Source organism: Colletotrichum acutatum (assembly GCF_030867785.1).
Source record: "Colletotrichum acutatum strain CBS 112980 chromosome Unknown BDZ83scaffold_5, whole genome shotgun sequence".
NCBI lineage: Eukaryota > Fungi > Ascomycota > Sordariomycetes > Glomerellales > Glomerellaceae > Colletotrichum > Colletotrichum acutatum.
The window spans coordinates 801,069-824,259 of record NW_026848999.1 but is presented as its reverse complement, the minus strand read 5'-3'; the positions used below and the strand labels follow the sequence as shown (position 1 = coordinate 824,259).

General features: G+C 52.5%; 8 protein-coding genes and 1 non-coding gene across 9 annotated transcripts; 4 read left to right on the top strand and 5 right to left on the bottom strand.

Moving 5' to 3' along the window:
- Positions 1 to 3,125: 3,125 nt before the first annotated feature.
- Positions 3,126 to 4,203, bottom strand: BDZ83DRAFT_646798 (uncharacterized protein; the record flags this gene model as incomplete). The annotated part of the gene is made up of 5 exons (XM_060510013.1): positions 3,126 to 3,325; positions 3,698 to 3,704; positions 3,764 to 3,883; positions 3,959 to 4,037; positions 4,175 to 4,203. The coding sequence occupies 5 exons, from the start codon at positions 4,201 to 4,203 to the stop codon at positions 3,126 to 3,128; spliced, it is 435 nt and encodes a 144-aa protein (XP_060370978.1).
- A 1,416-nt stretch (positions 4,204 to 5,619) lies between these two features.
- BDZ83DRAFT_747229 (F-actin-capping protein subunit beta) lies at positions 5,620 to 6,620 on the bottom strand (the record flags this gene model as incomplete). The annotated part of the gene is made up of 3 exons (XM_060513403.1): positions 5,620 to 6,011; positions 6,075 to 6,502; positions 6,589 to 6,620. 3 exons carry the CDS (start codon positions 6,618 to 6,620, stop codon positions 5,620 to 5,622), a joined length of 852 nt encoding a protein of 283 aa, XP_060370977.1.
- A 1,093-nt stretch (positions 6,621 to 7,713) lies between these two features.
- BDZ83DRAFT_565837 (BAH domain-containing protein) lies at positions 7,714 to 9,257 on the bottom strand (the record flags this gene model as incomplete). The annotated part of the gene is made up of 4 exons (XM_060503803.1): positions 7,714 to 8,355; positions 8,413 to 8,543; positions 8,594 to 8,908; positions 8,969 to 9,257. The coding sequence occupies 4 exons, from the start codon at positions 9,255 to 9,257 to the stop codon at positions 7,714 to 7,716; spliced, it is 1,377 nt and encodes a 458-aa protein (XP_060370976.1).
- A 1,088-nt stretch (positions 9,258 to 10,345) lies between these two features.
- BDZ83DRAFT_747227 (autophagy protein Atg22) lies at positions 10,346 to 12,629 on the bottom strand (the record flags this gene model as incomplete). The annotated part of the gene is made up of 4 exons (XM_060513402.1): positions 10,346 to 11,254; positions 11,332 to 12,122; positions 12,281 to 12,286; positions 12,341 to 12,629. 4 exons carry the CDS (start codon positions 12,627 to 12,629, stop codon positions 10,346 to 10,348), a joined length of 1,995 nt encoding a protein of 664 aa, XP_060370975.1.
- A 373-nt stretch (positions 12,630 to 13,002) lies between these two features.
- On the top strand, positions 13,003 to 13,530 carry BDZ83DRAFT_646795 (uncharacterized protein; the record flags this gene model as incomplete). Its single annotated transcript, XM_060510012.1, has 1 exon — positions 13,003 to 13,530. One exon carries the CDS (start codon positions 13,003 to 13,005, stop codon positions 13,528 to 13,530), a length of 528 nt encoding a protein of 175 aa, XP_060370974.1.
- Positions 13,531 to 15,627: 2,097 nt separating this feature from the next.
- BDZ83DRAFT_t23 lies at positions 15,628 to 15,734 on the top strand. Its single transcript has one exon. It is a non-coding gene; the product is annotated as a tRNA-Ser (tRNA).
- Positions 15,735 to 15,935: 201 nt separating this feature from the next.
- Positions 15,936 to 16,947, bottom strand: BDZ83DRAFT_344898 (uncharacterized protein). Its single transcript, XM_060502483.1, has 2 exons — positions 16,663 to 16,947; positions 15,936 to 16,452 (listed from the first exon to the last, which is right to left on the bottom strand). Exons 1-2 carry the CDS (start codon positions 16,799 to 16,801, stop codon positions 16,175 to 16,177), a joined length of 417 nt encoding a protein of 138 aa, XP_060370973.1. The 5' UTR covers positions 16,802 to 16,947; the 3' UTR covers positions 15,936 to 16,174.
- Positions 16,948 to 18,951: 2,004 nt separating this feature from the next.
- On the top strand, positions 18,952 to 21,071 carry BDZ83DRAFT_747225 (ankyrin repeat-containing domain protein; the record flags this gene model as incomplete). Its single annotated transcript, XM_060513401.1, has 2 exons — positions 18,952 to 19,382; positions 19,439 to 21,071. 2 exons carry the CDS (start codon positions 18,952 to 18,954, stop codon positions 21,069 to 21,071), a joined length of 2,064 nt encoding a protein of 687 aa, XP_060370972.1.
- A 923-nt stretch (positions 21,072 to 21,994) lies between these two features.
- Positions 21,995 to 22,878, top strand: BDZ83DRAFT_601119 (uncharacterized protein). The gene has a single exon (XM_060507078.1). The coding sequence runs from the start codon at positions 22,063 to 22,065 to the stop codon at positions 22,618 to 22,620; it is 558 nt and encodes a 185-aa protein (XP_060370971.1). The 5' UTR covers positions 21,995 to 22,062; the 3' UTR covers positions 22,621 to 22,878.
- The last annotated feature ends 313 nt before the right edge of the window (positions 22,879 to 23,191 follow it).

Sequence of the window (23,191 nt, the reverse complement as noted above, 5' to 3'; positions counted from 1 at the left end):
GTACGGATACAGGTGTGCGTGGGTGCGCCTGTATATGTATATATGTGTTTGTGTAAGGTACGCAGTACGGTATGTTTGTGCGTCTTAAAGCAAGGTAAGGTAAGGTACGGTAAGGTAGGTAGGTGTGTGTGTGTGTGTGTGTGCGTGTGTGTGTGTGTTATTCTGGTGTAAAAGATTCGAGTTGGTTGGCTACGTCTAATGATATCGGAAAGCACATAAGTCAAGGTAGCAGCAGCGTTGCGCATGTCGTGGAAACAGACAAAATCGAAAAAAACTTGAGACGACACATAGTCCTTTCCCCTTTTTGGTGTTCCCTCCCGTGCAAGTATCAGAATAATAAGGAGGAAATAGTCAAAATTTTAACGGAAATGCAGCAGCATAAAAAAATAAAAATAAAAAAGAGCCGAAACAGAGCAAAAACGAGCTCCAGTACGGAGTATCCTCCAATGTAATGGTGCTGTCATTCAAAACGGGGGCTAGATGGATATTGGAGCGGGCCGTGGAAGTTGGAACGAATGGAGAGCGGGTCAAGGGACGAGGGTGGCACTGGGGGGCCGACTATGAAGACTCGAAGAAAGTGGGAGGAAAAGAGGAGATTCTGGAAATGACAATATCCCTAGGGACACACACATAAGTTACCAGAACAATCCCAGTCTCACACTTGTTGATGCTTTCCAACACAATGGAAGATCAATGATCGAGAGGGTTCTCGTTCATGAACCTGCCCTGCCGATGGATTGCTGGTGGAGCTTTTATGCAACTTCAAACTTCATACTTATAGAACTAAACCCTGCCAGGTGCTTTGGCTTGGGCTGCTGTTGCCTCTCTTACTTGAGTACCGGTACCTAAGTCAAAGGTAGGTACATGTAGGTACCTTAACCCGTGGACGGCTCCTGCCACTTGCTCTCCGCCAGCTTCAGGTCCAGGCAGGTCCAACTTCCAGCCCATTCTTTCCTTAACTTCTTGATCCCCGGACGGAGTGCTGAGGCTGTGTAAGGTAGTCACCGAGCAGGAACACACAACTTTGCTCCCATCAGCTCTTGCCTCCCGATTCTCAAGCCCCTGTCTGCTGACCTCACCACCACCACACCTTGCTTACCTACGTGCCTACCCTAAGGTAAGGTAGCTTTAGCTTGCAGCAGCTCCCATCGGCGTCTTCCCGCCATCATCTCAAGTTTCAATGTACGCAGCTCGCTACTCGCTGACATGTCCCATATTGTCCTGCCTGCCGTGCCAGCTCCGTCTGAGTCACTCCGTCGACACGCTAACGATCCTCTGCTTTCTCCAAAGCCCAGAGAGCAACCTTTTCCAACACCCTGAACCCTGGCTGCGGCGTAATCCACGAAGAAGCCAATCCCCGATCCAGAGGAACATGTTCTGGCGGCGGCTACTGCGCTCTATCTTACCGATACAAGCACCTACTACCTAATACCCAATTGCCGTGCTAGGTTTCCTACCGAGTGAATAACTTTGGTCCGGATAACGTACCTCTACTAGGCATCTGAAAAGGGCCGCGATATCACTCTCACTAGGTAAGCCAGCGTTCCAGGGGGCGAAATACCACTGACTAGATTTTACGACCACAGCTCCGGTATCGCATGCCCATCTTCATCCGATATCGACCGTCTTCGCCAAAGTTGCCTCTTCGCCATCCCCCCGCTCTCTCTCGGTCACACGATACACAAAGGCCGTGGGGATTCGGGAGCCATGAGCTGGACACCAAGATGTCCTGCGCCTGCCTCCTTGTCGCGAAATTTACAGTGCCCCGTGCTTCCTCAGAAACCCCACATCGTTGCAGCAGCAAGATATCCCCCGGTCCACTACATGCCCGTGGCGTCCACCATCTTTTGGGTGACGACAAGCATTCTCTATCAGTTATCGTCACAAGAGGGGAGGGAGGAGGTCAGTCATATTCATCAATGAACATTCGTTCTGCCGGGAATCGAAATCCAGACGAGAGACTTGTGTCTTTCTGCTGCTCAGAGCCTTCACAACCAGGCCTGTCCCCGTCACTTGTTTCCCTGGTCGGAGTTATTGTCGTCACTTTCTTGCATCTATTGGCTCCGTCGAATCCCAAATACACGGCAGAGACATGCGCGCAATGCTTCAGAGACAGAATACCTAGGTAAACTCGCCAAAGAGAGACATCGGTGCCATTCTCTCAAGAAGGCCATGCAAGGTACGCGCCTACGGTGCCCTCGCACTGCAATTCCGCGCCCTAATCGCCTTCTATTGTCCAATGATGTCTCTTGACAGCCTCGGGTTCTGTTGCGTTCCGACTCAGGTTTCTCCCAACACATACCTGATATCGTGTCCACCCCTTCCCGTGCCACCGAGATCTTCGCCAAAAAGCAGGGAACAATCCATGCCCGATGGCAACTTGTCGATTTCCCTCCCGCTGTTCCCGGTCTTCCACCCACGCACTCACTTCAACACTTGCGGCTTGCCCTGCTTGCCGGCCGGCATCTCCGTCTTTTCTTTTTGTTGTCCGGCCCGGGCCAGGAACCACGGCTATCCACAGTCCATCCCCTCAAGTCAAGACAGTGATACAACAGATCTTGTCTCACCATCAGCCTCGATTTTGAGTAACACGCCCATCTCGTTGGAAACAAATTACGAAATGAGCAATGCGAGATGCAAAGGAAAAACAAACTTCTTATTGGCTCTCCTGTTCCTGTTGGCTACCTTACCTTGCGTCCCAAGCTTCCGGCTAGCGCCAGCGGCGCAAAATGTCCATCCCATGGATCCCGCCCCGTTCCCGCTCAGGGGCCTTCCATGATGCTCTTCGCAGATGGGCGCTTCTTACCTGGGCCATGCCGCCGTATGTCAACTTTAAAAGGGGCTATCAACCAGTGAACCGCACACGCACCGGCGCGCTCCACGGGCGGGTTCGGGCTCGGGCTCAGCTTTCGGCCATTTGGCTTTTCGCGTTTCGCATCTCCCTGCATCCTGCATGCGGGGAGTCCTAGAAGAGATCTGCTGCATGTTCTAGAAATCTTGTGGGATCTGTTCTGCAACGGAGCACACAGGCTTTCTTTTTTTTGGGCGGAAGTGAGTGCTAATCCATTTATCCAGATTACCAACCCTTATCTTGTCGCTTTTCACATCAGCTAGGCCCCTGAAGATCAACGAGGGCACGAGAGACATTGACTTGCATCGTATTCACTCTCATGTGTTTCCCAAAATAACCGACTTTGGCAGTGGTTACGCGCCACCAAGGCACGAACACCAGCGTCGACGCCTGCACCAGCGCCAACGCCAACGCCAACGACGTTGGAGCTAGGAACCCAGCCGCCCTCGGCGCCAGAGACAGAGCCAGAGCCAACTATTGATCTTGCAAGTCCGTCATCAAGCCAAGGAGGCTCCACAGCACCAACCCGTGCAGCAACCGCCAACTCTGTCAGGTCTCTTCCTCAGCAAACCAAACCCCGCCTTGAATGGACAGCTCCCGCGTCGGCGCGTTAACCGCCTAAGCTTCGACAGGCAACGTTGGGCATCATTCGCCCAGTGCGACACTCATGCTCTTCGTCATCAAACAAATCCTGACTGCGCCCCCAAAGGCTATCGAAATGACATAGGGAGCTCAGCGTTCGCTGTGTGTCAAGGTCCGCGTACCTCACGTCTTCAAGCAGACCGAACCGGACATATAGAATGAATCCGACGATGCCAGGGTCACCGGGTTCGCTTTGGAGCTTACCTTCCAGCTAGGCACATGAGGTAGGTTACGGGGGTTTCGACTGATCGGATCTGTTCGTTCGATTACGTGTCCCAATTCTGTGAGAACGATTCTGAGAACGAGAACGAGAATCAGAATCACAATCAGAATGGGCAACAAAGTCTCTGTCAGCTCTGGCTCAATGTGATCCGAACCTCTGTAGGACCCCTACTATCGGTCCTAATTTGACGCATAGTTTGCGGCATGGGTAGTATTATGCAACCACGTTCCCGGTACACTTACAAACGCCACAAGGTTAGAACTGCTTCTACATCGGCAGGTCTCCGACTGGCCTCTGTGTGTGAGGATATCGGCTTCCAGGCTGTTGAGTGGTGTTTCTCACGATTTCGGTCCACGTTACGTTACCCGACCATCGTCAAATCGATTCCCGGCATATCACTTTGCGGACACAGCCAAAGGAACCTGTTGCGTAAAGCAATTGGCCACAACTAAGCTTACTGCCCGTAGGTGAGCTTCACCAGTGTCATGTCTGACCGCTTCACTCACAGTTTCTTGCCCAAATGTTGTCTCTTGGTCCCTGTGGGGCGCTTGAAAAGTGAGAATATGGTAGAGAGTCAGGAAATGCCAGAACGAGAGCAGCTTGGAAGATCTTGCTGGAAACTTACATGGGTGGCTTGCCGTGTAAGCCTACCCATTTAGTATATTGTCACTCCTTGGTAAGTTCATGAACCACTTTCTTGCCCATCTATTGATCAAGTTCAGAGACGAGCCTTCCGAGGTTCTTGAGAGAAATTGCATCCACTAGGTGCTGAGCTGTGACTTGAGCTGAAGCCAACCAAGTCACGCCCATCCAGCCAGCCCTCTCCTTTCTGGCTGCTAGGAGCCAGAAAGAAACCCTCGCCTGTTGATCGAGATCTTTGTATAAAGACAACACATGATAAACTCCTTCTTCTAACGTTGAAGATCTTACAGGTCCCTCAATACATCATCAACCAGCCGGGTTCCCCCCCCCCCCCCGCAAAACGTCATATGTTGCAAAGATTTCTTTCCTCATTTCTAGTTCAGAAGCGTTGCCCAATTGGTACTCCAACGCACTGCCATCAATCAAGATCAGATAACCAGACAAAAGAAAGAAAACAGAAGGAGACGTACACAAGCCGAATCAGTGGTGTCATGCATCGATTATGGAATTTGTGAAGCAGCTAGTGCTGCGTAACATACACTAAACATATGATCCAGGTTTGAGAATGCATCTCTCCCAACAGAGGGAACCGTACCATGAACCAAGGACTTGTATACTTGCGTATACCGAAAAGAGGCAAAGAAACAAAAGTCTTTGAAGCCGGAGTGATGGTCCGTTCCAAGCGCCACAGTGTTACAGATCGATCGGGGGAGCTTTGTTGAAACTTCAAAAAGAGGAAACAAATCGACGTGCCCAACATCGGAGACAACTCCTCCAAATACCTCGAATCAGAGACCCTGCATTAGATTTACCAAGGAAACAAGAGTCACGCGAATGTTTGCATTTCAGCCACACCAATCTTTTCTTGTAATATCGCTTGTTTCATTCTAGCTCAGAAAAGGTGGAACGGAGGGTGTGATGGGCTACAGCCCTGCCACAGGAGCAAGATAAATATATCTCCCAGGGGATCTAGAGATTCAAGACAAGAGATGTAGACACGCGAGCGATCGTTCCTTTTTCCCCATCCTATCCCGACGCCGACGACGCACAACAGTGAAATTCGATCTTGGGGATATTGAGAAGCCTGGCTTGGAAAAAGCCAAGCCGTATAACCCGATCTCGATATCCGGCGCCACGCGCGTGCTACTCTGATCTACCATCAACCACGATGCCCGCAATCTCATGAGCGGGGTATCAATCGTAGCTCCAATTCCTAGGATACAGCCTTTGATAAGCTCAAGGAGGACCAGACCGGATTCGATCACTTCTGCATGCTCCCGATAATCTCCCTCTGCGCCGCGCGGTCCCTACTAGCCTCGCTAAGGCTGCCCACGCTCCGCAGGTCGCCGACGACGTCCTTGGCCTTGCCAAAGTAGACCTCCTGCAGCAGGTTTCGCATCTTGAGCTCCATGTCCTCAACGAGCCGTCCCACGTTGGCAATGTGACTCTCGTCGCCGTCGACGGGGAGCTCCTGCTCAACCTGCCGCGTCATGTTGCCGCTGAGGTCCATGTCGCCCAGGGCGTTGGTCGAGGTGGAGAGCGAAAGGATGACGGTCGATGTGAGCTTGTACTGCGTCGTGCGGCCGCGCTCAATGGCCTCGAAGACGTGGATCGAGTCCCATACGCCCTCTGCGCTTCCGCCGGGGGTCGCGGCTGTGATTGGGAAGTGTCTCGTCAGCTAAAGGGTCCAATCCCCGATCACAGGCAGGAGCTCACATTTCTTCAAGAGAACCACACCGGCAAATCCATCATCTAGGTTCCAAAAGTATACGCTGCTCACACCACCCTCGTAGTACAGATCCCGGTACACGTCAAACGCCTCATTGGCCTTGACCTCCATCTTGCGGACCCTCTCGCTGGGGATCGCGCCTTCGCCGGCGCCCTCGCTACCACCGGCACCGACGCCGCCGACGCCGCCCTCATCCAGAGGCGGGTCGAACTGGTTGCTCCACGGGGAGCGGTAGCTGTCGCCGTCGCGGTTGTAGTCGCAGAGGAGGTAGTCGCGGCCCGTCTGCTTACAGCGCTTGACGGTGAGGGGTTGGTCGACGGACGAGAGGAGGTCTTCCGTCAGATCCGGTGCGAGGGAAATGATTGCATTCAGGTGGTCGGTCGTGTGTTTCGGGTTCAGACGGCGGAGGAGGTCGCTAGAACGGGGAGACACGCGGCAGAGGTTAGAGATGATTTGCTTTGATGCATGACGTTCAAGGGGTCAGGGCTGCTGCGGTCTTACAGAGCCGAGTCGAAAGGGTCGACGGAGGCCATGATGGGCTCTTTTTATGCGTGTCTACCGTTGGAAAAGGTTGTCCTTAAGCTTGTTCGGAGTCGTTGGCGATGAAAAGGTGGCGGTGTCGATTGGATTTGGATGGTCTTTGAGGTTGGGGTGTTAGCGGAAGGTCTGGCGGGGTAGACGGTCCTTAGCCCCTGGGTGTACTTCCCCAGGACCCCACCGCCAGGGAGTTCTGGGCTGCACCTACCACCTCATGTTGAAGAGGCATGGAGCTACAAAAAGGCACGTCATTATTTGAGGTACCTCACCCACCTACCCATTTACCTAAGGTAGGTAGGTAGCTGAACAAAGGGAGCCAGTTCTTGGAGCTATTGCTACCTTTCGAGTCAGCACAGCTCTCCACTGTATCTGTAGCTCCTGGAGCTCTTGATGTTGGACAACGGCAGTCACAGTGAACAAATGAGATGTCTCTAGTCAATCAAGCAAGTCTCATCAATCATGACAATGGCTGATGCAGAGTAAAAGAGGATAAGGTAAACATTTGACCACAAACCATGTAAGCTCTAGGAAACTGCTCGCAAGACTCTGGTCTCCAAATTTGGCCGCTCTGCTGGCCATATTCGCCTTTTTCGTCCCCTTTTGTTGGCGTCCTTCTGTCTGTCTCTTGAGAATATACCAAGACCGATTCCTTATGCCAACCTCACTCAGTTGCGAGATGAACCCCCCTCCATTCGCCAACGCCTCGCGCGAAAAATAAAACTGCACTCCAGCCGCACCCGAATAACCACTCTTCTTCCTCGAGACTCGCCTTCAGCTGTCCAGGTCTCGCTCCGCCTGTCCAGACCTGTCCTGTCTCGTCTCCTGCAACGTGCCTCTTGGCATCCATTCCTCTCCCAATACTTATCTTCAGGGTCGGCTTACGAACCCCAGTCATACTGGAAATCGTCATAAGCAAAACAGCAGCACTTCCTAAGTCACCGCAAAGCGGTGTGTTGAATAAAGTGCCTGCTGGAATAAGTACATCGAGAAGTGAAGCTCGACACCCCATCGTCGCGCTGGCGGGTTGTGAAATGACCCCTAATTCAAGAGATCGATCGATGATTTGGCAGCCATGTAGAGGCCAATTATTTAGCTGATTCCCACTCCGCAAACAACGCAGAGCAGTGGCTCAGTCCACACCTTCTCGCCTTCGGTGACGTTCTCTCGAAGGTCCCTAATCTCGATCGTCGATGGGGTCATGTCCATCAAGATCCTCGCCTCGAACAAGCCTTCCCACGGCTTTGCGTCGGTGGAGGCTGGCTTCTTCTTGAAGGATCTCACCTTGCGTGACGACGCCGCTGCCGACACCTCGGGTACAGTTGGTGTGGCAGGAGTTGTGGGTGGTTGCGAAACGCGCTCATCGACAACGGCAGGCGTTCCCTCGGTTACCGACTGTCCGTTGGTCTCTTCCAGCGCATCGCTCGGCTTGGCATCGATTGTTTGCTTCACGTCGGCACCGCTCTCAGTAGGGCTGAGGGGTTCGTTTACACCGTCATCGAGCGGCTTTTCTTCCTTGACCTTGTCGCTCTCAGCGACCGACGCTATTCCATCTGTCGGGGGTTTCGCGGTGAAATGGGGCTTGTCCTTGCCAAGTCGCTCGTATGTTCGCATCAGGGTTTCTTCTCGAAGACAGTGCTCGTGTAGCCACTTTCCGCATTCCTTGTTGGAGCACCCGACGAGGGTCTTGTCCGGATTGGCGGGCTGTCGGCATTTGCAGGTGCGTTCAACTGACTGTATGACGGGTTAGCTACAATCGCCTGGTCTAGGCTGCGAGTATTTTATGCTTACCGAGAGCTGCTGGGTGCGACAGTCAAAGGCCTGACGCCAATAGAGGGCCTCCTGAATCTCGTCGTCGTTCTCTTCGATCCATTGCTTGACGGTGGCGGGCAATGTCACACTGACGACGTTGATGATATCCACTGCATCTCGTCAGTACTGAGATCACTGTTTAGTGAAGCATTAAACCTACTATGGTTGGAAGCAATCAGCTCGTTGTGGCCGTGGTACGGCTGACGACCTCCCGTGTATCTCTTTCCTTCCATCGTGCCCTCCGGCAGCTCCTCCGGCCAGTACATCCAGTATATGCGCGCATAGACGTGGTGTTCATCACTAGCGCGAATCTCCAGAATGCGCGCTACCCAGTCGTCTTCGGACTTGGACCGCTTCAGTACCTTCTCGGGCTCGTTGGCATCTGTCGAGCCTTCCGCTGCGGCCTTTTGGCGTTGGACTGTCTGGTCGTTTGCGACATAGATAAAGCCCTCACTGAAATACTTCGTCCCGTTTACTAGCGACCGTCACTGTTAATGCAAGACCATCACAGATGGACTATTCTTGAACAACTTACGGACGAAGCTATTGTATCGCGTCATCTCTAACCACTTCTTCTGCGGGTGCACGTGGTATTCCAAGTCCAGAACATCATTAGCGCTCTTGCCATTGAAGTCGCCAGAAGGGGAGAAGGGAGAGAGCTGCTTGGAGCTCTTCTTCCCGTCCTCCTCTTCTTGCTCCGGTTTCCTCCTCTTCTTGGATTTCTTCTGTGCCTTGATGTCGGGTTCGGCGTAGGTGATGCTAAAGGGGCATTCGGCCTTGTTTTCCTCGACCTCGGCGCGAGGGCGCTTGCGCGAAGTAGACATGATTGGTGTAGTGGGAGGTTCGGAGTCGCAAACGCGAGTGCGGTGATGTTATCGCGGGTATGAAAGTGTTCGGAGTGATGCGATCTCGATTGATGGTGTCCGAGACGAATGACGTTGGTGCAAAAAGCTCGCTGGGATGTCGCGACCGAAGGGAAGGAGCACGGGGTGGCTGGAAGACGAATGGGTCGCCCAAAGGACCGGGGGTGGTATGAAGCTATGTGGCGAGCGCGCGGTCCGAGATGGGCGCTCTTTGTTGACTTTGACAAGAGTGCAAATACTCTGGCAAGCCTGAAGATGGTCCAGGCCAGATATCGACGACCAATGATGGCCACGATGCGCAAAATTGGGAAAATCGCGGGTTGAGGATCTGGCAATTCCGGGACGAGGAGCGGAGCGCGTTCTTGCTACCCAGCGAAAAAAAGGTGGCGCAGGATGATTATTCTGCTGAGTCACGTGAGCGCGGCATACCTCCGACGAGCGTCTACTGCCACCACCCACCCACCTCAGCGACCCAGAGGACGGACCAGCAACCACGATGCGGGCAGCAGGTGTGCGGAGTGCCGTGCCACAAATGGACCAGGCGTGTCACGTAAGCACAGCATACGACAGGAGCTAGAACCATCCGCGCCTACCAAAATCCTGGTCTGTCTCCGAGGTTCCCACAACAAGCGCCGACACTTATTTTTCCGTTTTCTGATTGGCTATATACCAGTCTCGTCGCTTTACCATGATTTTTTACTATAACTACAGTGTTCGTGTCTCATGCGATATGCCGTTTTCCTCATATAACCTTGAGCTTGGTGGGTGGTTCTAAACGATAGAGGTTCCATCATCGTTCAAATCAGCAGTCAATCACTCTTCCCGAGTATTCTGACGCAAATATGAACAGAAGGGTGGAGGGGTCAAAGAGCAACAAAGAAAACAGGGTATACCACGGAGGCGGCGAGGATGTTAGAGGCGGTACAGACGACAACGGAAACAACGACAAAGTCGACTGTTCGTTACTTGGCGCTTTTGATTGAAAAAAAAATATCGCTAACTTGATTTACCTACGCCGTTGCTATGCAGATGTGTTCGGTGATGGGGGCTCAATCACCCCTGGTCCGGTTATGCTCGTGTTCGACTTCTTCCTCCTCATCATCATAGGCACTGAGAATCGGGCGGTCGTCGCTGTCCTCAGTCTCGCTGCCGATTTCGCCCTGTAGACTCTTGAATCCCTCAATCGTCTCTGCAAGTTTCTGGCCCTCCCGTTTGCCCCGCTCCACGTTCACACTCCAGATGAGAGGCGCCGGAAGCCCAACCAATGCCGCCAAGAACCAAAACGCCGGCCGGATATCACCAGACTGATCAATAATGGCTCCGACAATTGCAGGCCCAAAAACACTCGAACCTTTGTCGGAAGCAGCGTATAGAGCGTAAAAGGCTGCTTCGCTTCCCTCGGGGATCAGCTCGCCGTACAGCGATCTGCAATACGAACTCAAGCCTCCCAACACCAGTCCGTACACGGCAGCTAGGGGATACATTTCCCACGGTTGCTGGAGTCCGATAACGCCCCATCTCTGCACAATCGGCAAATATCCGAGAAGTCCGTAGATCGGAATGAGCTCGAAGAGACCGATACAGACAAGGATTGTCTGATGTGGCTTCAGATGGAACTTGCGTGAAATGAAGGCCCAGCTGAAGGCACCGATAACACCGGCTATAGTGGAGATCACATTGATCATACCCAAAGCCCAAGGCTTCATGTGGAGTTGCGTTTTGGCGAATAATATGGCCGTGGAAGACGTCGTTGCAATCGCGTCACTAACCAAAAACCATGCGCATAGAAACAGAACGATGTCTCTCAAGCGACGAGCCAGCCGGACAGTGTTGAATAACGATTTCCAGGCCATAGCCACATAGGTCGGCCACGCTCGGATTCCTTTGCCCGACGTGATGGGCATTGGTGGACCTGGCCTAGGGCGGAGCCACATGGCAGCAGGGATCGTGAAGACGGCCTGTAAGACGGTCAGTAACGGTGGATAATGCGCCGAGGCGACGGGAATGAGATAGAGAGAGGGGATTCGTTACATACCCACCAAAGACCGCAAAAAGACAATGCGACCCTTTGCGACCAGGTAGTGTTTTTCAGTGCAATCACTATGGCGATAGCAACACACTGCACGAATAGGCCGGCAATATAGCCAATGCCAATTCCCTTGGCGGAAATCTGAGTGGACAGCTGGAGCTCGACCGAAGTAAGCTCCTCGTGAGTAGCTTTCCGAACCAGAGGGTAACCTCCGTTTCCGTTTCCGTTTCCATGCCCACCGAGTAAGGGTGAATGCTGGTCTTCAACCTCGGCAGCGGCGGAATCTTCGTCAAAGGAAGAACCATTGAGAGGTCGCGATTCCAGGTCCGAGTGTCCCAAGTCGGGAGTGTGAACAGTCTCGGAGGCAATCACTTCCGGATGATGCCGGACCAATAGCGGTAAGAATGAGTTGAGGAGCACGAATGAGGCGCCAAAACATGTGTTCGAAACGATAGCCAGCAGAGCACCGAGGAGGTAGGTGGTCTTGTTGACAAAGATATAGGCCATGACGGAGAAACTTCCAACCCAGGCGAACGTGAGCAAAAGCTTCTTTCTCGAGTTGCCATGATCTGCGGCACTGCTGACGCTCACAACGAGGAGAACCTGCAGCAGGACGCTGATGGAGAACGTGTACATGGCGAAACTCGCCGTGTTGATCTCGATACCCAGAGGATACACGACGCATTGTCCATCAGTTTTGTTTTTCGAATCGCTCGTACCACATGGGGTTGTTCGATCAGACAGTAGGACGCCATTTTCGCGGGCGAGGGTCTCGAGGAGGATTGGGATGAAAGAACCTGGGCATCGTGTGGTGTCAGCGCAACGAGTTCGGGGCGGGGTGCGCGGCAATGCTGTGGCGCCAGCATCTCGAGCTGTCCAGGCTCCACAGCTTGATTACTGTCTCGCGATGAATGTCACTGCTCGAGTAAGGGAGTGGTAGACTGTGACGACTTACCGATAGCTATATTCAGTCAGCGCATGCACACACATCCAGATTCATGGACTGGAAGCTTACCACAGATGACATAGGTTTCGGCAGCAAAGGCGTAGGCATACCAACCAGACAGCTCTTTCTGGCTCGTGGGCCGAGTGTCTTCGCCTTTGTAACGACCTGGGCCGTGAAGGAAACCGTCACTACTGCTGCCGCTCATTCTGTCGAAGTCGGAATCTGTATCGGAACGTTCGTCATCGGCCTCAAAGTCGGAGGTGAAGGAGCGAAAGGAGCGTTTTGACAGAGTCGAAAGACGCGACCATAAGCGTGGTGCAGGTGGTGGTCGAGCGTGTTGCTCTTGTCTTGGAACCATGGCGGCTGACACGGGTAGGCCGCAGGTGTGGGCGCAGCTTTACTGGATGGGCAAGGTCGGACAGCTGACTTCTGTGCCTGTGCGGGCCTGTCACCTTGTCTCACCGGACGGATGCACTCCGGTCACAGCACGCAACCAGAACAAGGTCCAGATGGCCCAGAACTACCAGAACTGGAGAAATGCCTCTTTCCCGTTTCTTCCGTCTCTCGCAACTTACAGCTGCCTTGAGTTTAGGCTGCACTGCTGCAGAAGGACCCGCGGAACCTGCCAACATCTGTTGAGCATCTCACTTCCGACGAAGTACGGAACACAAAGTACCTTTACCAGGGGAAGTTGACTTACCAACCGGGCAGGTAGGTAATGCAGTCAGATAATGCGACCGCGGAATTCCAGTGCCAATGCGGATTGCGGGTGCAGATGCGGGTGCGGCTCGGGCAAGGCACCCAGCACTGAAGCGTCGTACTCGTCGCAAGTGCTAGGCACCTCGCCAAAAGTGAGAGCCGAGTTGATGACGGGCTTGTATTCGGACCCCGCTGATGCCGCAGCTGAGTCGAACCACTCGGTGATTTTCCACTGTCCTGTTACTGTTGGCTGTGGTAGCAGCCTACCCAATCTGTTTTCCGAGGGCACGTCAATGGAGTATTCGCGTGTGAGAGCCTGTCGATTCCGAATACAGGGTGCTGGCCGTCATGGGCCCGAGACAAGAGGCGACTATTGTGAGTTGCGACTGTGCGAGTTGTTCAACGGTGACCGCTATGCGTCAGTCCGAATACACCGTGTTTGCGAGTTGCCAGGTCGGTCTTTGGTCAGCGGTGACAGCAACATGGGGCCACAGCGGATTCTACCAGTCAATACCAGGACAGATGATGGAAAGATGAGACAGAACTGGAGAAGAAAGTAGAACAAAAACAGGACGGGAAAACTGAGGCGAGGCGGGTTAATGTGTCGTCAGGTTTGCAAGATCCGGCTGTGGGCCGGCGTGGTTGGTTATATGGCGTCGCAAAAGTCGTCGAAAGCAGGCCGGGCCAGAGCAGAGAGGCAAGGACATGGACATCCGGGGTGACAGTGTCAATCCATGGTCTCTACCAGCCTCTAGCTCCATGCCTACTTGGTTGCTCTCTGCCCTTTTGCCTGTCTTCTGCGCCGCGGCTCCTTTGCCGGAGCCGTTCTAAGCTGAGCCAAGGCCACCAAAGGCCCGCCGTCCGCCGTTCATCACGTCGCATCTCCCCTCTCAACCCTCCTCCGCCTAACCGCTCTCCTCCCTGTACGTCTGTAATGTGTGTAAGGGAGTCACAAAATCTTCTCCAAATACCCCATTCGCGACGAAAACCGTTGCCCAATCTCGCAAGCGCTGCGACGACAAACATGGATGCATCCAACTAGACCATCGCCGATGGGACGGTGTTCCTTCCTAGCGCCGCTGCCACGCTTGAAGCACATCGCGCTATGAGGCAATGGACTCCATTTATCGTGAGAGGATGCGCGTTGAACGACATGCGTTGTGAGACGAACCAGGTTCTTCATTCGTCCGATATTCCATGGCCGGCATGCGTCGATGGATATGCGCTGCATCCGCCTTTGGGATTGGGTATTGATCGTACACCACAAATTCCCCATCTCCAACTACCATGGCCATTGGCACTTTGCGTTGCCTACACCGCAAGAGGCTGAATCCCACTGCATTAATTAATTCTTCAACGGCCTCCCCGGCTATGGAGTTTCTCTTGTTCGGCCTCATAGGGATACAAGCCATCCCTGATTGACACGAATCGGCGTCTCAACCCCATCGGGTTCTTTGGAAACCCAGAGTATCGTAGACTTGATAGAGTCGAGACCTTTGAAAGCTGAAATATCGGTACAGATCTGTCAACTGTACCTCACCGGGTTAGGTTCACCAAGTCTCCAGGGGTTTGCGTTTCCTTGGCTAGAGCCGTGCCGACTTGGGAGTGGTTGGTTTTCCAGTTGGGTAAAAACGACCCCGGGTCAATTTCAACTCGCATGCGGCGTTCCTTGGATGTTGATACTGCAAAAACTGCAAGGCTCCGTTCAATGAAATTTCGCACTCAACCACGCTCCTCTTGCTCTCATTTATCTCATAACAAAACGCAGCTGCTATGTGTGTCGCAATCCAATTCTCGTCGCAGCACTGCGGCGAGGCTTCATGACGATCCAAGCCGGACTGGGGCTTGCGGGGGCGGGCATTCTGCAAGTGCCCGAGCGATCTGCGGTTCCTCTTCGCGCCAGTGAGCGTGTCTGCCCACCACATTTCAAGACCCGTTGGACCCTGAGCGACGATCACCGACATGTAAATCGAGTCGACGTGAGAGAAAACTGCAAAGCGCGGACGTGGCGATGCGCTAGCATCGCCATGATCGATGCTGTCCATCGACATTGTTTGGCAACAAGAATCTGGGCAGTATCGATGGCAGCGGCAAACTCTGCGTACTGAGGATGCTTGTCATTTCTCGAAAACGTAGGCGGATAGCTATCTGGACGCTGCATCCCGCGAAAGTTCACCGCTTCAGTTTAAGGTTCCGCGAAGACGGGCCTCGATGCGGAAGACCCATAGAATCCACTGTCTGTAGCAGGCATGTGTCCGGTGACCAGGTGAAACAGGCACATGGAGCTCGGGTTGCGGCTACTTCGATACTTTGACGAAGTAAAGCTCCTACGAAGATGTGAAGTTGAAGGTTGATGTCAGGCCTGGAAAGGTTTTTGAGAAGATGATTTGATTCCGACCACACTGATTCCCATGTTGCACTGAAGTGGTTGAGTGGCTGGGCATAGACCCGGCATACCCTGCCGAGTTTCTGCCGAGTTCAACTACACCGCCCACTAGCCGGGTCTAGCGCTGGTGCACGGACCATCACACCACACCGAGCATCTCCGACACTCACTCATCCGCATCTTCACAGGACACACATGAGATTCCTCACCAAGTCTCACCAACAAAGCGAGATAACCCGCATTTTGAACCCTCCTTTCATCAATAAATAATGGCGAAGTGCCAGAGTGGTTAATGGGTTTGACTCGAATTAACTCTGCATTTTCAGAGCCTTCCATCAAATGGCTTCGGCCGCGCAAGTTCGAATCTTGTCTTCGTCGTTTCCTTTTGTTTTTTCCACACACACATTAGTTGTGTCTTTTTATGAGTATTGACTCATACTTTAGGCTTTCCCGAACGTATTCTCTCATTTAGACTCATATTTTGAGTGAGGAAGGTGTTGGTCGCGCCTATGGTTGCACCCACGCACACCAAAAATTCGATCAACACATTGGGATGCCTGATAAGGGATAACATGGTAAGAGCAGTTTGGTAAGGGTTTTGCAATAATGCCAGTGGCAGGATATCATTTAGAACGTCGAGACAAAGTCTGGACACGAAATAGATTTTACGAAATGGGGGATATCGTGAAGGGTATGTCAAAAACAAACTTCCAGCCCAGGTTCAACCAGCATCCGTCGCAACACATCAACACCCAAAATTACCGTTTTTCTCCTTTCCCCATCTCGGCTTGCTTTTCCGACAGGCAGTCTTTTCCTTTTTACTTCTTGTGGAAGGGCGCGAGGATCTTGGCCTTGAGCTTGTCGGCGACGCTGACGCCCGAGTGGCCGTCGGCACGAGCCTGCGCAGCGGCCTTCTTCTCGTGGTCAATGTCCTTGTGAGCGGCTGACTTATCCGTCTCGACGGCGTTGCCCGCACCGCCTCGGCCGACGTGGTAGTCCTGACCCTCCATGGAGGGGCGGTAGGCCTCCTCGGGGATGAGGTCCTTGTCGGAGCGCGGAGCGGGCTCCTTCTTCGCGTCGCCAATGTTACCGGCACCTGGAGGGCAGGGCGCAACCAGTTAGCCTACAGAGCACGAAGCGTTTGACTATGAACGAGTTGCGACAGCTAAAGACATCGTGGGGTGGAGAGTGAGTGATCATGGCCAGGGGCGGAGGATCGGCCAAGTGGACGAATGCGCCGATGCCGCTTGGCGGGCTGGGTGATAAGGCGATGCGCTGGGCGCACTCGTCCCGCGTCAAGACTCACCTCCTCGACCTGCGCTGAATGCGCCAGTTCCCTGAGACCCCTCGGGGCCTGCTCTCACGACCTCGCCGTCGACGTACTGGGTGTCGTCAACGGCCATGTTTCCGGCGCCACCTCTTCCGTGAGATACTTCGGCAGTCATCGTGGTCGAGTTTAAGGTGTGATGTAGGGTGTGTGGTTCGTGAGCTTCAGTGAGTGAGTTCGTAGTGGGATGAGTTGAGTGGGAATGTCTTTCGGAGAAAAACACCGTGGGTGCGCAACTTTATTTGAGCAACTTTGCAAGATGGGACGAGAGAATAACAAATCGAGAACAGGTACGTCAGCGATATTATATATAGATAAGGCACCTGTTCCTGGCAGTTCTCTACCATACATCACATCATATGGTAAGGTAAGATAAGTTAAGCACATCTACTTATCAGTGAGTGTGAGTGATCACCTAGTAGGGATACCTCCCCCGCCCCCCAAAGCTAAGGTTATCTCTCTGACAGAAGTCAACCCATCCACGAACCTGGGAGGCAGCTCATCAAGCCTGCGACTGAATGCGGGATGTCTAGTGTCTTGGGGGCCGCTGGGCGTGGGGATTACAGGTAGGTGATACTCCTGGTGAGCCAAGGTTTCCTCCATCTCTCTTCGAGAAGCACTTGCACATGCTTGAGAGCTGATCCCCCCTGCCTCCACGGCACAACGGTACTTCCACACACATGGCATACTAGGACAAGCCAACCAACGGCTCGATGAGACCATCAGCGAATGGCAGCAGCCTCTGCTCTGATAAAAACTTTTGGTTTACGTACCTGGATTTCGTGAGAGCTCTGGGAACATTACGCATTAGCATCAGCCCAGCGCTAGCCTCCAGTGAGCGCCGCCATCGGCATTCATTCCTGTTTCTTCGGGATCATTTTGCGCGACCAACATAGATTCTGGATTTAGCATGCGTCGCCGTCACTCATTGACTTTCGGGTGTGCTGGTAGTACGCTCATTGTCGGCGCCATCTGACCATCGGTCACTTTACGTCCCAGGAAGAGCAGCCTCCAGGACTGAACGGTTTGTTATTGAGAGCTAAACCTTCTCATCATAACCCCGTTCCCTGTCTACTGATGTTCGGTGGATGTCGTCATTGCCCCTCACCTGTTTATTTGCAGTGTCCCCGGTACAGCCAGTCGCGCAATTTGATCAGTCAAGAGGGCGACAATATTGTCAACGAGACGTTCTACCTCATCACTTGGCCCATTCGCATCCAAAAACCGAGTCGAGTGAGTGGGGAAAGCTGAGATAATTCAAGGGAACGACCAATTCATATGACTGGCACTGGGACCGGCCCAAATACTCATTGCGCGCTCAGGATATTTGTAAACTGGAGTCGAGTCGACTTAACCCTACCATTCGCTGAAGCCATTCGTTCAACTGACTGCTTGCTGAGGCGCCAGAAGGAAAGGGATGCGACTTTATCAGAGTAAACAAAAAAACGAGGAAAGTTATAACCCACAGCCTCAGTCCTGCTTTTTAGAATCAGTTCTAAGAACTCGACTTTTTAGTACTAGCATTTTCACTACAGCTGTCTTCATTGCCCCTCTTGCTGACATAGATGTCACTGTAACTGTCCTCTCTGACTCATTTTCTCCGTATATTCTCCGTAGAATATGTTTTTAGAGACCTTGGAAAGTCGTGACAATGGAGCTGGTAGTGATGAGAGGGGGGTCTGTTGTGCCCTGCCCGGTGCTGGCCTCGCTGGAGGAGGCGGCTGCGGCATCATAGCCGACACATCACAGAGTTGGTGAAGTTTAAGATTTTTACTCAAGGCTCGCCGGTGATGGCACTCGATCATGATCATTTTGTGGTCTTGGGGCAAATGATGCATCGAAAGGTGCCATGGCGTCTAGCTGCTTATTCGTAGTAGAACAGCGGTCCAAAGTCGGCTTTCTAGACACCGGAGCAGTCAAAAGCGCATGGTTTCTGACTACAATGGCTTCAATCACTGAGCTTATGAGACATCTCTCTATCTAACTTCAAACTTATGCGGCAGCTTGCCCGCCCCCTCTTCTCGAAGAAAGACACCACAGCAGTGATACCGAAATGAGAGGCAGCCTTGTGAAATATCAGCCGGTGGGTAGCATTGATGCATGTCAGCCCTAGCTACAGTTACGATTGGCCGCAGACAGATGGCTAGCTGAGGCGATGCACCACGATACCATTTCTCCGCTGTTATATGAAGCTTACCTTCGCCCCATGCTTGCGCTCGTGGGAGGGGTATCTTCAACCTTGCTTCCAAGACCTACATTCCGTGCGAGATGGATCCCATCACCGCCCTAACGAGTGCCGTCGAACTTTTTGGCGTCGCCCGCCAGATTCAAAGCCTGGTGGAAAAGTACAAGAACGCACCCAAGGCTGTACACGAGATCATTGTAGAGTGCAACTTGACGAAAGATGTGTGTCTCAATCTGAAGAAACAAGTCTCACAGACCGATGTTCTCAAAAACCCGGTCAAAAACAGTACTGAGGATGGGTTGCGGAACCTGCTTGATACGTGCATGGATAAATTGACGAAGACGCTCAAAGATTTGGAACGAGAACTCAGCAAGGTGCAGAGCAAAAGCGACTCGCGCATGGGGAAGTGGGACAAGGCGAAGTTCTTATGGAAGGAGGAGATATTTTCGGATGCTGCGCAAAGTATCCAAGATCAGAAAGCCCGCCTTGGTATTGTCATTCAGCTATTGCAAGTGTACGTACTCAAGCCAGACGCTGATCAAAATAAAGCCACACACTGACAAGTCATAGGCGTACTGGTCAAGAAGTAAAGGAGGGCGTCAATAATGTACAGAAGGGGGTCGACACTCTTCGAGAGGAGGTTAGAGAAATATTGACCGAATTTCTGAAAAGGCAAAACCCACCTCACCTGGGTTTACAGCCACCGCAGGAGCTGAAGAAGAGTAGATCAGATACTCAGATCAACACAACAGGCAAGCGATTCGCTGACGACCTCTTTGTCGCCGTCCGAGGAGGGCGGCTTGAGGACCTTGAGCCCATTCTGGCCCAAGGCGTCTCTGTAAACATAGCTCTAGGAGACCGCGGTGACCGGGCCATTCATGTTGCTGCTCGCGAGGGGTTTCTGCTCGTCCTGGACCGGCTTATTGCTTCCGGAGCAGACGTCAATGTCCAGAATGCGCTTCAGGATACAGCCTTGCACCAAGCGCTCAATCGAGGACAGATTCCCACTTCGTTGGCGCTGTTGTCGAGCGGGGCCAGTTGGAAGATCAGGAATGCCAACGGAACTACGCCGCTACACACAGCCGTGAGGAGTTCTGCATATCTTGTTGTGCAGTATTTGCTCGATAAGGGGGCAGACGCAAATGCTCGAGACAAATGGGGTCAGACTCCCCTTTATAAGGCATGCATCCCCCCGGAGAAGGATAAGAAAAATGACTTTGTCATCAACCTGAAAATCATTCGATTACTCGTCGAGCGAGGAGCAGATCCAACGCTTGGGGCTTGGAAAACCGGCAGAACTCCGATTCACGGGCTTGCGTCCAGTGGGCACGCAAAGGAGCTCGAGATCTTGACCAAGGAGGCCAAAACTCTCGAACTACCGCTGACAGGAGACTCTCAGGGCGAAACGCCGCTCCTCGTTGCGGTCAAGAACAAACACTCAGGCGCCGTAGACGTTCTGCTCAAACGTGGAGCCAACGTGAATGCGAGAGAGACTTCAAAAGACGGTACAGCGCCGACTGCCCTGTGGTACGCCGCATGCAACCCGGATCTAGGCACCGCGATCAAGCTTCTCGAAGCTAGCGCAGATCCTAATGCAAAGAGCAATGGCATGACTCTTCTTCATCTTGCGGCGACGAAGCATTGGCTTGAGCTGGCTAAGCTGTTGATCAAATACAAGGCCGATCTGGATGCCAAGTCATCTAGCAACGATACACCTCTCCATACGGCAGTCTGGGCCAAGGACTTCCCGATAGTTCGTCTTATGCTAGATAATAGGGCCAACGTAGAGGCAAAGGGGAGCAGCAAAGCGACTCCGATCATGGCAGCTGCGCAGACCGGCTCGCTGCCAATGGTCAGGCTTCTTCTTAAGAATGGAGCTCAGTGGTCTTACTTGACGCCTCAAGGCACAAATGCGTTTGTCTGGTCATTGAGCGGCGGAAGCGCTGTATGCGCGAGCTTCTTTCTCGGATGTGGCCAGAATTTGCACCACAAGGCCGAGGGGAATTACACTGCGCTGCACTATGCGGCGAGGACAGGCAAAATGGAGTGCGTCAAGTTGCTTCTAGAGCTGGGTATCGATAAGCAGGTCATGCCGACGAAGTCGCGGGTACCTTTCAAGGTCAAGGGGACGGCAGCTGAAGTTGCGAGGGCGCATGGGGCTGTTGACGTGGCTGAGTTCATTGAGAGCTATAGGGGCGAGTAGTGTATTGAGATGATCACGAGTATTGTTCGAAGTAGCCCCTGGATTCTTGCTTATATCGAATCACGGAATGAGATGTAAGTGGCGGAGCCGGGCGTTTCCTTGTACATTGAAATGCTGTCAGACTGTTGGATATTTGTCTTGATCTGAACGAGAACAAGCCCTCAGCTTGATTTATCATCCTTGATACGCCTTAGACTCTACCAAGGAACCAACAATGCTCGTTGAGATGGCGATGGATGGTAAATCTCGTTTGTATCGAAAGATGTGAAGGGATGGAAGTAGATATTCGATCAGGCAGGCTATGGCTTTCGTCGAAGAAACTGCTAAAAAGCAAGAAACGAGTGTTTCCAGTTCATTCTGCATGGGACAGTGAAGTTTGACTTCACAACACCAATCAGTGCTTTCTCATCTTACAATTCATTTGAATCTCAATCGAAGATGCAAATACTCAGCCATCACAAGAGGGTCAATAAGCTATGCGTTCGAGTGAGAAGGCTCAAGTTAGAAACACGCAAGTCTGGTCAAGAGACTTCCCAGGGAGGCAATCATCACAAGGAGTACCTTGACTCTGAGCCCATGATGATTCGCCCCCTTTGAGCTGGCCATCCTCACCACTAACCATACGGGCCCTGATGCCCAGAACGGTGTGAAAGGCGGGTATCGACAAATACCCACCCTACCTAGTTTCAACATCAACACTCTCTTTTCAGCTTGTTTCTTTTTGAGCTGCCTTTTCTTCCTCGTACATGGTCTCTCTCTCAAATCATGGCTGTGGTAAACAATCAACCGCGGCACGCTATCAACAACTTCATCAGTGAGTCTTGCTCGGATTGTTCCATCATTCTCAGTATCTTTGAAACATCAGAACTAAACGCGCAGCAGGACAGACACACTCAGCTCCCTTTCCATTCAAAAACGAGAAACACAGCTGCTCGGTATTTTGAGAGCGAATTCCACTATCGACACTGCCACACGCATCAAAGTCTTCGCCATGGACTATTTCAACCAGCAACAGAAGATTGATGACGCGCAACTCATAGCGACGATGCTAGTGTACATGACCATCGGTCGTGACATTATCACCGCCCTCATCGTGGTCTTGGCTCTCCGCTCCGCCATCGTGGGAGGCACAACGACCTTGACGCTTCGCTACTTCATGATACTCTTTGTCCGCCACATTATCATCTATGCGACCGAGGTTCCCTACATCATCCACAAGAAGAGACGGACCAGCTTCTGCCGCCGGTATCAACTACCACGCAACGTCGCAAGATTCGGCTCCTTCTCCTACCTCTGTATGCAGTTCAGCCTACTTGCCGTCGAGGCACGCCTATTTCGACTTTGGCGCCAGCATCGGCTCAATGGGGGCGCCAATGTACTGGGTACCAGTGTGGCGTTGGCGGCTATCATCACTTCTATCACCGTTTATATGGTGCGCCAGGCGTACATCAAAGTGCGCTTCCACTGGGAGCTCATGCGTAGCAGCCGTCGGGCCGTCGAACGAGGTCCCAGCGATGTGGAAATCATTGTCTATGCTACAGAGCACTGATGAGTCCTTTGCACTCAGTTATGAATGGGCTTTCGCATGCTTGTACGAAGCTCGGACTGTGATGGAGATGCCTGGCTTTGGGTAAAGGTACATGGGAAGACTGGGAAACGGGACGAAAGAGGACTTGATTGAATTGAATGTGACTCCCTGAATCGCGGACATGGTCGCACTTGGCTTGTAGATTAGTAGCAAAACACCTTATCCTTAATCAAAACTGTGAGACATTCTCTTTATAAGAACATCGTGCTCAGGGATGGTTGCCTCTTTATGTATTTCTAGGAATGTCATTACATCGGAGCTAAGACCAAACACTTTAATCTTTTGGAAGGAGCACGTGACTTCGCGACGCACTTCAAAAGACCCCGCGATTTTCGTGTTTTAGTCAGTCATAGCCCCAACGTCATTACTTTTTGACCATTTCACCCCTTGTCCAAACTTCGCCTCCAGACTTCGCCTCCAGATTCCGCCCCCGACTCGTGCAGCTTAATGCAAGTGTAGATGGCGGTCTCGACAGAACTTGCAACATCAAAACCCTCCACAATCCGGATTTCTTGAGAAGGGCACCCCTTCA

Excerpts from the sequence above, each read along its gene's own strand:
- BDZ83DRAFT_344898 (XM_060502483.1), bottom strand. The coding sequence starts at position 16,801 with ATGACTGCCGAAGTATCTCACGGAAGAGGTGGCGCCGGAAACATGGCC. Across the intron at positions 16,453-16,662 it reads ATTCAGCGCAGGTCGAGGAG|GTGCCGGTAACATTGGCGAC; the intron begins GTGAGTCTTGAC and ends CCTGCCCTCCAG.
- BDZ83DRAFT_601119 (XM_060507078.1), top strand. The coding sequence starts at position 22,063 with ATGGACTATTTCAACCAGCAACAGAAGATTGATGACGCGCAACTCATA.